Raw genomic sequence first — 14,583 nt, 5'->3', positions numbered from 1 at the left:
CTCAGAATCAATATTGTTAAAGTCATATTCTTTAATATTATGTTGACGAATAAAATTATGCAGACCCATTGTAGCAAATATAACACTTCTTTGTATAGTAATGACATACCTCAAAAATTCATATAGGACCCTTCATTTTTTCTTCCATAAGCCAAATGTTCGTTCAATAACGGAGCGTAATGAAGCATGCCACCAATTATACATATTCATACTGTTTTGGGATGCTCACCATTAAAAAAATCTTGGAGATGATATCTTGTGCCGTCTCTATGTTCTTTTCGGTATGAAGCTAAACATCCGCGTTTATTAGTATATCCAGAATCTACAAGATAATACTTACTTTCTAAAGGTACATGTAACAATAGATGATCACTTATCGTAACCGCCAAGATACGTGCATCATGGGCAGATCATGTCATCCCGACAAAACAATATGTGAAAAGCATGTCAAAATCACATATGGCTAGAACATTGAAACTTGCAATTCTCTTTCGGTTTATAAATTGGTGATATGTCTATAATTTGCATGTTTTACACATCCATTTATCACCATTTCGAGTCTAGTTTCATTCATCTTCCACAGCATTCATCATCATTTCGCACATTTTGCATGTTTAAGTGTGTCTAGCATTAGTCTTGCATGCATTTTGCATTCTGGAGTTGTTTCAGGTGTTTCGGAGCTATTGGTGTTCAGAAAGAAGAAAAATAGAGCTGAAAGTCACATTTGGACCATTCTACTCGATCACCAGTAGCAGAGAGGGAAGCAGTCAGCTCAGCAGACCATCAGGACCCTTCTACTCGATCGCAGAGGAAGAGGAGCAGTCCATCCTGCCAGTTCACAGTTCTACTCGATCACAGAGGAAGAGGAGCAGTCCATCCTAACAGTCTACCCACATACTCGATCGCAGGGTTGAAGAAGCAGTCCAGATCAGTCCATCAACCAACCTACTCGATCACAGGAGAGAAGAAGTAGTCCAGATCCTGCCACCAACCATTCTACTCGATCACCACCTCGACCCTCTGATCAATCCGCACTCAACCAGACAACCTGAGCAAAGGAAAGAGAAGAGGAGAGAAGGAACCACTTGATCGCGTGTTTCGATTCACGCTCGACCATGAAGCCCACTTTGAGCCCATATACTCGACCACAACGTTCCATGGGCCTGTTAAGCGGACTCGAAGCCCACTTACTTATCCTTGTCGTTTTTGCTATAAATAAGTCTCTAAGGGTTTCCCCTGAGACATCGACTTTTCATTCTCTTTTCAATTACGTTTTAGACTCGTAACCTAGTTTCGTTCAGTAGCCGCTTTTGCTTCTAAAACTCTGTATTTTCGTTTCTTCTAAGTTATTGAGATTTCGCTTTCGTTTCCTTGTTCATTTATGTTTTTATTTCCTTTAATCTTTGAAGTTATACAATCATCTATCGTTTCTGTGTCTTTGAGCATGATGTCTGAGTAGTGACTAGATTTCTGAGGATGGGATAGAGTAGATGTGAGACCCTTAGTCGATTCTGATGGTTAAGTGTAGTTTTATTGAATCCCTTCTGGATTAGTTGTGTTTACTGCTTATTCCTTTCTGATCAACTGGAATTCGATTAGAAGCATTCCCGCACCCAAAAGGTGTTCGATGGAATGCTTGATCTACTAATTCCAGTGATAATCGTCTCTATCCCAAGGGATTGGCCGTTTAGAGCGGTTATTGACTTTAACAGTCGGTTCTTATTGCCTGCATAGTTAGATTCCGTTAATGAGAATTAGTCTGGGCTAGCTTTGCTTGAGGATTTGTTGCACGGGAGTGAATAAATCTGTTGTTGAACCTGTTGTCTAGGGATAGCTTCATTGAGAATTGTTAACCATCGAAATTGATTATGGAGTCCACATTATTCGATTACCCCATCCTTAGGAGTTTCTTATCCAATTGATTTATCTGTTTACTTATCTGCTGCATTCACCTTCTCTGTTAACAGCTATTGAATTTGATAATTGTCTGTTTTTGGACCAGTTTACTCGATCATAGCCTCCCTTCTGGCAGTGAGCCTTGTGATCGAGTATATTAGTCATTTCTGTGACTTTTTACTATTTCTGCATCAATCACTAGAACTGTTAGAGAAACAACCAATCTCTGCTTGGCTTGACTTAGTGCTTTCTGATCATATCTCATTTGTTTGCATCACACCTAAAGTGGATTGACACCTATAGTACTACAACGACATGATAGTGCTTTAGGATTAATTGATCTTAAAAACCTATTATCAATTTGGCCCCGTTGCCATTTGGGTGTTTGTTTGCTATATTTGAGATCATTAGAAACGTTAAGATCAAGTTCGTTTTGTTTTTACAAGGTTACTAACTTTGTGTTTTTCTCTTTGTTTGTGTGTTTCAGGTACTATCTCTGATTACTCTGCTCAAACTGGGCTGATACCTGTTGTATGCAAACTCGATCTAAAGGACATCAGAACCTGCTTTTCAACGAGAACATCGACCGTATTGCTCGTGAGTTAAGAGAGCAATTAAACACAGACACTATGGCTGACGACCATAACCCAGAACTGCCAAACAACATTGGTGTAGGCGATGCTCCACGTAATGACAATCAGCGCAATGGCATTGTGCCTCCACCAGTGCAGAACAACAACTTCGAGATCAAGAGTGGTCTCATTGCCATGGTTTAGGGCAACAAATTTCACGGCCTCCCAATGGAGGATCCACTCGATCATCTGGACGAGTTTGATAGGCTCTGCAGCCTAACTAAGATCAATGGAGTTAGTGAGGATGGCTTCAAGTTACGTTTGTTTCTATTTTCTCTTGGAGACAAAGCACACCAGTGGGAAAAATCACTTCCTCAAGGCTCCATCACCTCCTGGAATGACTGCAAGAAAGCCTTCCTGACTAAATTCTTCTCCAACTCCAGGACTGCAAGACTCCGGAATGAGATTTCTGGCTTCACTCAGAAGAATGCTGAGACTTTCTGTGAAGCATGGGAGCGTTTCAGAGGATATCAGAATCAATGTCCTCACCATGGTTTCTCCAAAGCCTCACTCTTGAGCACTCTCTACAGAGGAGTTCTCCCTAAGATCCGGATGCTCCTAGATACAGCATCCAACGGGAATTTCCTGAACAAGGAAGTTGAAGAAGGATGGGAGCTGGTAGAGAATTTAGCTCAGTCTGATGGAAACTACAATGAAGATTATGACAGAACCATCAGAGGAAGTTCAGACTTAGAGGAGAAGCACCGCAAGGACATGAAGGCCATGAATGACAAGCTGGACAAGCTACTCCTTGTGCAACAGAAGCAAGTCCATTTTCTCTGTGAAGATGAGACGTTCCAAGTCCAGGATGGGGAGACTCTTCAGTCAGAAGAAGTAAGTTATGTGCAAAACCAAGGCGGCTACAACAAGGGCTACAACTACTATAAGCAGAACAATCCCAATCTGTCTTACAGAAGTACCAACGTTGCAAACCCGCAGGATCAAGTATACCCTCTACAACAGCAGACCCAACCCAAACCATTCGTCCCATACAACCAAAGTCAAGGGTTTGTTCCTAAGCAACAGTTTCAAGGAGGTTATCAAACACAGCATCCACCACCTGGGTTTGTACCACATCAACAACAAACCTCTAGCGCTTCTGACTCCGAACTGAGGCAAATGCTCCAACAGCTCCTTCAAGGACAAACAACAGGCTCCATGGAGATCGCAAAGAAGCTGGCCGAGATGAACAATAAGATAGACTGCAATTATAACGATCTCAACATCAAGGTAGAAGCACTAACCGCAAAGGTCAGATACATGGAAGGCCAAACTGGGTCAACCTCTGCTCCCAAGATTACTGGACTACTAGGGAAGTCAATTCAGAATCCCAAGGAGTATACTGCTAACGCCATCACTATCCGATATGATCGAGAGCTGCCAACTCGACATACCCTTAACTCAATCACTGCAGGCAGTGTAGTTCAAGAGGGGGAGGATTTCTGTCAAGATGACGTTGTGGCTGACCAAATACTAGAAGAGCCCATACTTGACAAGCAGTCTACTCGATCATAAGCTTCCCCAGTCGCTTCCACAGTTGAACAACCATCTGCTGCAAAGACCGAGGATACAGTATTTGTGCCACCTCCCAAGAAATTGGGAGATCCTGGTTCGTTTTCCTTACCATGCTCTATAGGTCCTTTAGCCTTCAGTAACTGCCTATGTGATCTAGGTGGTTTTATCAGTCTCATGCCTCTCTCTGTGGCCAAGAGACTAGGTTTCAGCAAGTACAAATCTTTCAACAACTCCTTGATCCTGGCCGATGGGTCTGTTAGACTACCTCATGGGCTATTAGAAGATTTGCCTGTTAAGATCGGAAATGTTGAAGTCCCCACAGACTTCATAGTGCTCGAAATGGATGAAGATCCAATAAACCCTTTAATCTTCGGAAGGCCCTTCTTAGCTACAGCCGGAGCAGTCATAGATGTCAAGAAGGGGAAGATTGATCTTAATCTTGGAAAAGATTTTAAGATGAAGTTTGACATTAATGATGCTATGAAGAAACCCACTCTACATGACCAGCACTCAATCACTGAGGACAGTGAAGTTCAGGAAGGGGAGGCTTCTAAACGGATTGAAGTCTCAGTTATTGAACTAAACTATTCAGCTGAATCCCGCCATCAAACTCAGTCTGCCTTGGAAGAGAAAGCTGCTATAATCGAGAGAATGGTAAAGCGATTCAAGCCAAGTCCTTCACCTTCACTTACTCTCCCACGGACGTTCAGGAAAACTTGGAAAGACAAATATGAATCTCTTGCAGAGAAACAGATTGACGAGATGGAAGCAGTGATGCCATTAATAGAAGTCCTCAAGCTGATTTCGGACCCTCACAGAGATGTGAGAAACTTGATATTGGAAAGGCTCAACATATATCAAGATTCAGGTGACGAATATGATACCAATCCAATTAAAGCCACTGATGAGAGGATTATTCAAGAAAAGTTGGAAGATCCTGGATCTTTCACTCTACCATGCTCCATTAGGCAATTAACTTTCAGCAATTGTCTATGTGATCTAGGAGCCTCAGTCAGCCTAATGCCACTCTTTGTAGCAAGGAAGTTAGGATTCGTCCAGTACAAGCCTTGTGACATTACCTTGATTCTTGTTGATAGGACTTCAAGGAGACCTTTTAGCCTGCTAGAGGATGTGCCAGTGATGATTAATGGAGTAGAGGTGCCTACTGATTTTGTTGTGCTTGAGATGGATGAAGAATCTAAGAATCCTCTGATCTTGGGACGACCTTTCTTGGCCTCAGTGGGAGCAGTAATAGATGTCATATATGGTAAGATTGATCTCAACCTTGGGAAGCACATCAGATTGTAGTTTGACATCAACAAAACTCCAACAAGGGCAACAACAGAGAGAAAGACCTTGGAGATTCAGAGAGCAGTTCTAGGAGAAGGATTTGAGGCCGCAAAAGTGAAGGAACCAGTTCTAGTCCAAACTCAACCTTCGAATTCAATCGCTCGATCGAGTATACCTTCAGTGCTTAATTGGCAAGAGTTCAAAAAGAAGTCTGATCTCCAAGAAAGAACCATACAGGAGCTAGCCTACACCGTCAAAGAGCTTAGAAACATATTGAGTCGGGTTCAAAGGGAAGTTCAACCTCAGCCCAACGTTCACATTGCTTCAAGAGAGGATGCTGAGTATGATGATAAGCTCGGTGAAGAAGAAGACTTCTTAAGTCTTCTCTGTCACACTTTCCCTGCGTAATAAGTGTGAGGAGTCAAGCTAGAGACTTTAAACAAGCTCACTTGGGAGGAAGTCCCATGATTATCTCTGTAAATAATTTTTCCTTTCTTGTTAATTTTGATTTGTTTTGGTTGTGTTTGTGGTTCTCAGGAATGGAGAAACAATCTGGAGATAGAGTAAAAATTCAAAAATTTTACTCTACCAAGGACATGGGGATCGAGTATATCAGCCCAGTGGAGTCCAAAAATTTGAAACTTTTTTGTTGCACCCGGAGACTCCGCCATCGAGTAGAAGGCTCGAATATGTGTAGTTTTGCTCACAAAAATTCCAATTCATCACCACATACTCGATCACAAGGAGATCAAGCACCCAGCATCCCCTGGGAATACACCAGAGAGGAGATGGACGACTACATCTCCAGGACCTTCAACTGAGGTACCACACCCAACCATAATTGTAAATACCATTTTCTGCTTTTGTTTTTATAGTGTCTCTCTTGAAATCTCCTTCAGATTTTTACTACACAAGGGACTGTGTAGTTTAAGTTTGGGGGAGGATTCAAGACGTATTTAACATGTTTTCTTTGAGTCTTGTTTTCAAATTTTGCATTTCACCCTTGAGTCTGCATTCATCTAAAGCATAGAAAAAAACCAAAAAATTTGAAAAATTTCTGAAAATGTATTCCACAAAAACAGAGTGTTCATTTAGTTGCATCACATTTAGGATCGAGTCTAGTATGTTATCATATAGGATTGTTGCATATGCATAGGGGATTATGATGAGATAGCCTTGTAAGCATGTTGGTTCAGTAGATAGACTCAATGCCCTCGTTGCTAGTTGTCTGATGCGTAGTCAATGAAATTGAAGTAAAACTGCACCATGTCTTGAATGCTCTACTCGATCACACTGTCATGATTTGATACCATTCCCTATCAATTTGAACCTGAATCTGATTTACAATTATCAAGTCTTAGCATCAAATTTGAACTCATGGATACCATATACATACTTGGGTTTTCTTTCAACTTTTCACCATCCTTGCTAACCCAAGTAGCTGCTTCCATCATAGGAGAAGTTTCCCTAGACCTTAACCAAACCTCTCTTTTAAAAGCCCTGTAATATCTCGTGTGTGACTGTGAGGCCTGTTTCAGGATTGAGCTTGGTAGAAAGTGTTAGGTTTGAACCGACAAGAGTAGTGTCTCATGTAGTTCTAGTCCATGTTTTCTAGACTAGATAAGACTAGGTGGGAGTCTATTTTTTTTGGGTGGGGATCGAGTATATGAGTAAAAGAAGGAAAAGGTTGATGTTTTTAGGAGAAGGAAGTTGAGAAACAAGTTACTCTAGTAATGGGTTTTGAGGAACTAAAAGTCGAATAAATAGGCTCTATAACAAAAGAAAGCAAAAATTTAGAAAAGTCTTTATCATAAGAAGATAACAAGAGCCATATTTGTCAAAGAAAAACCAAACCCACTAGATCCATCGAGTAAAAGAAAACTTCCCCTTAAAACAAAGTCAGAGAAAAAGAAAGAGTGATTTGATCAAAGATAAAAAATGCCTTGAGTGCAAAGGGTAGAACTAGGATCATCATCTGAGCTTGAGGGTAGTACCATCTGCTTGTGTAAACACGGTTTATGTTATTGGGTAGATGAGATACTATTCTTGTATGCATAGGTTGGGTCTTACCTTTAGCATTCTCCTAAAGCTCAGTCCATTTCTTTTGAGAGTCCCCTGTTACTAAACTTGAACCACCTTAAAGGGACTATCTTTGTCTCCTGACCTTCACCTTAAGCCAAATGAGTTCATTGATGGTGTATTGCTTGATTCACGTTCTGAAACTAATGAATGTTAAAGGGATTGGTCGATTTGAAAGCATGTGTAGGTCGAGTATAAGAGTCGGATTGAACTATAACAAGGCATGGCTAACGTTTTTGAGTAGAGATCGATCATATCGCATCCTAGAACTACCAACTTGGACCTTGATTTTATCCATTTTATCTGATGCTTTGGTTCTGAATCCCCACCTTCGAACCTCTCCTTCATCTTATGTTTACTTGTTTGCTTGAGGGCAAGCAAAGACTAAGTTTGGGGGAGTTGATATGTCTATAATTTGCATGTTTTACACATCCATTTATCACCATTTCGAGTCTAGTTTCATTCATCTTCCACAGCATTCATCATCATTTCGCACATTTTGCATGTTTAAGTGTGTCTAGCATTAGTCTTGCATGCATTTTGCATTCTGGAGTTGTTTCAGGTGTTTCGGAGCTATTGGTGTTCAGAAAGAGGAAAAATAGAGCTGAAAGTCACATTTGGACCATTCTACTCGATCACCAGTAGCAGAGAGGGAAGCAGTCAGCTCAGCAGACCATCAGGACCCTTCTACTCGATCGCAGAGGAAGAGGAGCAGTCCATCCTGCCAGTTCACAGTTCTACTCGATCACAGAGGAAGAGGAGCAGTCCATCCTGACAGTCTACCCACATACTCGATCGCAGGGTTGAAGAAGCAGTCCAGATCAGTCCATCAACCAACCTACTCGATCACAGGAGAGAAGAAGTAGTCCAGATCCTGCCACCAACCATTCTACTCGATCACCACCTCGACCCTCTGATCAATCCGCACTCAACCAGACAACCTGAGCAAAGGAAAGAGAAAAGGAGAGAAGGAACCACTTGATCGCGGGTTTCGATTCACGCTCGACCATGAAGCCCACTTTGAGCCCATATACTCGACCACAACGTTCCATGGGCCTGTTAAGCGGACTCGAAGCCCATTTACTTATCCTTGTCGTTTTTGCTATAAATAAGTCTCTAAGGGTTTCCCCTGAGACATCGACTTTTCATTCTCTTTTCAATTACGTTCTAGACTCGCAACCTAGTTTCGTTCAGTAGCCGCTTTTGCTTCTGAAACTCTGTATTTTCGTTTCTTCTAAGTTATTGAGATTTCGCTTTCGTTTCCTTGTTCATTTCTGTTTTTATTTCCTTTAATCTTTGAAGTTATACAATCATCTATCGTTTCTGTGTCTTTGAGCATGATGTCTGAGTAGTGACTAGATTTCTGAGGATGGGATAGAGTAGATGTGAGACCCTTAGTCGATTCTGATGGTTAAGTGTAGTTTTATTGAATCCCTTCTGGATTAGTTGTGTTTACTACTTATTCCTTTCTGATCAACTGGAATTCGATCAGAAGCATTCCCGCACCCAAAAGGTGTTCGATGGAATGCTTGATCTACTAATTCCAGTGATAATCGTCTCTATCCCAAGGGATTGGCCGTTTAGAGCGGTTATTAACTTTAACAGACGGTTCTTATTGCCTGCATAGTTAGATTCCGTTAATGGGAATTAGTCTGGGCTAGCTTTGCTTGAGGATTTGTTGCACGGGAGTGAATAAATCTGTTGTTGAACCTGTTGTCTAGGGATAGCTTCATTGAGAATTGTTAACCATCGAAATTGATTATGGAGTCCACACTATTCGATTACCCCATCCTTAGGAGTTTCTTATCCAATTGATTTATCTGTTTACTTATCTGCTGCATTCACCTTCTCTGTTAACAGCTATTGAATTTGATAATTGTCTGTTTTTGGACCAGTTTACTCGATCACAGCCTCCCTTCTGGCAGTGAGCCTTGTGATCGAGTATATTAGTCATTTCTGTGACTTTTTACTATTTCTGCATCAATCACTAGAACTGTTAGAGAAACAACCAATCTCTGCTTGGCTTGACTTAGTGCGTTTTGATCATATCTCATTTGTTTGCATCACACCTAAAGTGGATTGACACCTATAGTACTACAACGACATGATAGTGCTTTAGGATTAATTGATCTTAAAAACCTATTATCAATTGGAGATCTTCTCGACCTAGTGTGTCACCATAACAAGTACATGTGTTCCATCAAATGCATCAACAAATCCATTAAAAAGCCCAATATATTGTACGTCTTGCAAACCGTCAAAGATAGCTCTAAGTTATTCGACTGTTCTTGGGCATATATACAATCGTTCCATTGCTTTAAGAACATCATGAAACTTTTGCCAAATTGTCTCTTCGGCATGTCCAAACCTTAGTGCAATATCAGATTGGGGCAAATCATCATCATATGTTCTTAGATAAGAATTCTCCGGAGGAAGTGCGGTTCGACCATTTTCTTTCGTGTCATCCGCTGGCACATCATCATCATATGGTTCTTGTTCGAGATCAAGTTAAACTCCAAGCTTGTGGGGTGAATAGCGAGAATCTTGCTCAAGATCGTGCAACACGGTTATATATTTTTTGTTGGTTTCACCGAATTCCTGTAAAATAAATATGATTTATGAGTATGGTATTCGCATGTTCACAAAAACTTATAAGTTAAGCATAATTAAAATTAAAATATTACCGCGAATCGCTCGTCTCACCATGACGTACGGTTATATCTCGATATGTCCTGATGATTCAACATGCGTACCAGTAAGTTTGGATAATCTGTTGTTGAAAAACCATAATTTTTTTCAAATAATTAAAATTTGCTTTTCATCTTGGGTTTCCATTTAACCAAATCACTAGTTAGTTCAACAAATTTTTCTTTAATCCGCTGTTTACCGACAGCTAATGGTACCGTAATCATATAGTTTTCTGCCTCTAATTCAACGACTACAAGCTCAATTTTTAGTTGTTCTAGGCGTCCATTTATACTAACCACATTTTAAAATTCTAAACAATCACAATCCTATTTTCAAAAATAATATATAGATAAAACTATTAAATGATATAAAAAATATATTAATAAACATACATTGCATTTTGTCCCGCTTGCACCTCTACTCGATGTCCTTTCACCAGCATTTTAACGACTCGATCGTCCTCTACCAACAGTTTTGCGACGACCTATACTACGTGTATTATTTAACCTACTAGTCATCTTCATAATATATCATAAAATTAATAAGATGTAAAACCATTAGTTAAACAATTAATACTTTAAAATTATATGAATGTTTCCATATTATAAAAATTATATTACTTAAAATATAAAGCACATAAAAGTATTCTAATCAAAACAGTTTTGTATTTCATTTTTTCTTGGCATCAAACATTCTTAATATATAAAAATATATATTACACCTACAAAATTAATAATTATATAAAACTACATTAAATTTTTATGATATATATAATCTGACTCATTCAAAATAAGTGCTAACAATAAAAACCAAATTTTCCTTAATTAGTGCTACAAAAATAAATTATAGAAATTAAATGTAACATAAATTTAAATTCATAACACATGTGATGGATAAGAAATTGAAAATTACCTTCAATATTGAGTTATGAAAATTATGGATTGAAATATTAGATTGAAAAAAATTAATAAAAAAAAATACTTCTCAAGATTATTTTTTGGAGGGATAGAAAGTTTGGAAATAATTTGATTGTTGTGGAAGTCAAAACTAGCACAATCGAGATTTGTCAAGGGTTTTATTAATTTTAGGGATACGATATGCAAGAATTCTCAAAGAACAACAGAAAAACTGCAACCAAAAATGGTGTTCTTGATATTATTGATGAAAAGAGTAGTTTCGATCGTACAAAGAATTGGATCGTGAAAAGAAAAGTGTTTGCTTGCTTTTGAATATCAGAGCTTTTTGTAGTCTGAAGTCCAGAGCTTTTTTTTGCCTGTCCTCTTTGTGAAGACCTTGGATAGCACTATATAGAGCTGGCGAATAATATCGTGGATAATATCGTGGATAAGGAAACGTTCCTATTTCTTCGGAGGCTTCTGGAAGATTTCCTGATTCGACTTGATCCCTGGAGATTCTTTCCTATCATTTCCGAGAATATCCGGAATGATCCTTCTTTTTCGGAAATGCTGTTATGATAATCCAGAGGTATTTATTCATCAAGTCTTTGCCTCGGGCGACAACATACGTTTCTCCTCGGGTGGCCTCGAAGACTTGGCCTCGGGTGACCTTGATGATTTTCACCTCGAGCAGTCTGGAGACTTTGCCTCGTGGAAATTGGTGTATTCGGCTCGGGGCAAGGTGCGACATACATCCCGAGCCGAGGCGCTGAGAGGGTACCTCGAGCTGACTGGGAGGGTACCCCGAGCTGACCAGGAGGGTATCTCCAACTGACTGGGAGGGTACCCCGAGCTGATTGGGAGGGTACCCCGAGCTGATTTGGAGGGTACCCCGAGCTGATTGGGAGGGTACTCCGAGCTGATTGGGAAGGTACCCTGAGGTGTTGAAGTTTGGCTCGGTTCCAAAGGATGGGTAAAATCCGACCCCAACAATTGTTTCATGATAAACTATGAAAACAAACTACCCCTATTTATAAGCAAAATACATTTCTCGTTTTCCTCCACTTGTTTCATGATAATTATCAAAATTTGTTTTATCACTTTTAAAAGTGTGCCAATTTATTTAGGTGATATATTTCCATTTGTTTTTTTTCAGTGGATGAATGATTTAAGCCGCTTTTTTCTTTTTGGAGAAATTTTTGTTTTTGCACTGTTTTTCTTCCCTATTAGTAAAAAAGTATATCTTCGAAGATTTTTTTGTTTTCTGATATTTTTTTTTTCAAGAAGGGCATCCTGTCAGATTTTTTTTTTTAAGAAGGGCATCCAGTCAGATTTTTTTTTCAAAAAGTATATCTTGGAAGATTTTTTTGTTCTCTAATTTATAAATGCAAATTATGTGGTGCATTTATGTGGAATAACGAGAGAAAACCACAGAAAAACCAAAACAACAGTATTTACTATGTGTTGTATGGGAATAAAGATGTTGCATAAACACATCTTATTATCTAAAAGTATGTTTACCCAATCATTTTGTTTTTTTTGGTATGTGTTTACTAAATCATTGTATTATGCCTTGTGTAATTATAATTTTTAGAAGACCCTATCTTTAGTGTAATTATAATTGGGATCATTTTTAAACAGTAGGTTAGTTAATGGAAAATTTGACAATGATTATCAAAATGCAGTCATCATAATTTCGTCGAAAATTCACGTCAAACTTACAACGAATTTTCTTGCGGTCGTTAATTAAACGAACTTCTTTGTTAAAAAAATTTCAATTCCTCCCTCGTTTTAATTAGATAAAAATCCCATTCGAGTGTTTTTTTTTTTAGTCATAAATTCTCACGTTTGTGTTATCTAGAAAGATATGATATCACATTTGTTGTACCTTGTCTTAAGTTATAAAGATTATGTCACATTTGTGTGATCTAAAAAAAAAGATGATCTCACATTTGTACTTTAAATTGTCTTAAGTTATGAGAGGGAAAGCTTTGACTGAATCATTTTTGAAAATATTAAGTAGAGAGATTAGTTTAATGTTATGTCAACGACTTTTCTCATTATAAGAGAGAAAGAGATAGGTAGAGAAGGAGAGTGTGAGAGAGAGACGAGAGCAAGTTCGAGAGATGGCTATTAACCCTGATTATCTTCGGTGCAAAGAAGAAAGGAATAACGAAAGCTTCTTCAAGGTGCTTCAGAGTCTTGATGTTTCTTCAGAAAACTTGGTAGTAACAATGTTTTGAACTCTTCTTCTTCTTCTTAATTTAGGCAATTTCTTGCTAATTTAGTTTGGAAAAGTTGAAACTTTTCCTTATATGACTATATATGATAATGGGTCTTGTGTAAAGGTTGAATCTTGAAAATTTTGAAATTTTAGGTTTTCTATAAAAATGGATCTTACCTTAAAGGTTGAAACATGTTAACTTAGGGTGCGAGTGGTAACATCGTATTTGGTTGTGCGGAAAAAGCGGTTTTATAGTGCGGTACGGTTCAACTGCGGTATGTGCGGGATAAATAGATTTGCGGGACAAGTGCGGTTAATACAAAATAAGCAGTACGGAATAAAGTTTGATTGGTGAAAAAATTATTTGCGGTACACAACCAAATATTTGAATGGTAAAAATACAACAAATGGTACGACATTACTGATTATATATATATATATTATAAATAAATATATTAATAAATTATAAATTAGTGTTTGTTTTGTTGTAATGAAGAAATATTTCATATATTTTGAACCTTAAATATCCAAATTGATCTAAAACAAAAAAAATTTTAACAGTTATTGCTAATCTTTTTAAAATTTCAATCATAAGAAAACACAACACAATAAAAAATAAAGTATTATTGGTCTAAACCTAATTGTTTTGGCATATCTCCCTTAAGTGTATTAATGCATGACCAATAAAATCTATTATGTTTCGGAAGTGAATATCGCTTCCACTTTTTTAAATTCATCGTAATCATCTTGGATCTGTATATAGTTGTTTCACTGGGAGGAGTTGAAATTTTGATTGGATGAGTTGAACATGTTTGTCTTCCAAACATATCTACATTTAATAAAATCCAATAATTACTCTATAATTTTTCATAAATAAATTTGATTAGCTATTAACAATTTTAAAGAATTATAATACATATATTACTTTTCAAAACTTTTATAAAAATAAGGTATTTTCTAAATTCCCAAAAGAGTTTTTTTTTTTTACATTAATAGGAGAAGATTGATATTGTTAGTATTCTTAACGTAATTATGAAAACAAATATAACATACCTTAAAAGTGAGAGGAGTGGTTTTGGCAACCAAAAAAAAAAAAAAGAAAGAGAAGAGTACTCAGAGTAACATTTATATGTATAATGGAAATGGAAAAGTAAAGAGAGAGGTTGATAGAGCATATTTGTGGGAGAAATAACATGTATATGTAGTTGTTTTTAATAATAAAAGAATAAAAAATAAAAAATGTTTTTGTCCAGTGCGGATTTGGTTGGACCGCAAGGTAAAAGGGGTATACTATTTTGAAAGGCGGTCCAAGCTTTTATCTGGGTCGAAAACCGCAACTTTTTTTTTTTTTTACAAAAACACT

At 37.9% G+C, this 14,583-nt stretch overlaps 1 protein-coding gene and 1 pseudogene across 1 annotated transcript in view; one reads left to right on the top strand and one right to left on the bottom strand.

Annotated features, from left to right (window-relative positions):
* Nucleotides 1-9,686: 9,686 nt before the first annotated feature.
* On the bottom strand, nt 9,687-10,542 carry LOC110230144 (annotated as a pseudogene).
* A 2,580-nt stretch (nt 10,543-13,122) lies between these two features.
* The window catches only part of LOC9319980 (B3 domain-containing protein At2g16210), an 11,122-nt gene continuing 9,661 nt past the window's right edge, over nt 13,123-14,583 (top strand). Inside the window, exon 1 of the mRNA XM_021032142.1 lies at nt 13,123-13,221. Coding sequence (XP_020887801.1) covers nt 13,123-13,221 — 99 coding nt within the window. The remainder of the gene's footprint in view (nt 13,222-14,583) is intronic.

The sequence above is a fragment of the Arabidopsis lyrata genome (genome assembly GCF_000004255.2).
Source record: "Arabidopsis lyrata subsp. lyrata unplaced genomic scaffold ARALYscaffold_3, whole genome shotgun sequence".
In the NCBI taxonomy this organism is placed as follows: domain Eukaryota; kingdom Viridiplantae; phylum Streptophyta; class Magnoliopsida; order Brassicales; family Brassicaceae; genus Arabidopsis; species Arabidopsis lyrata.
Note: the sequence above shows the minus strand (reverse complement) of the source record. Positions and strands in the feature narration are given on the sequence as shown.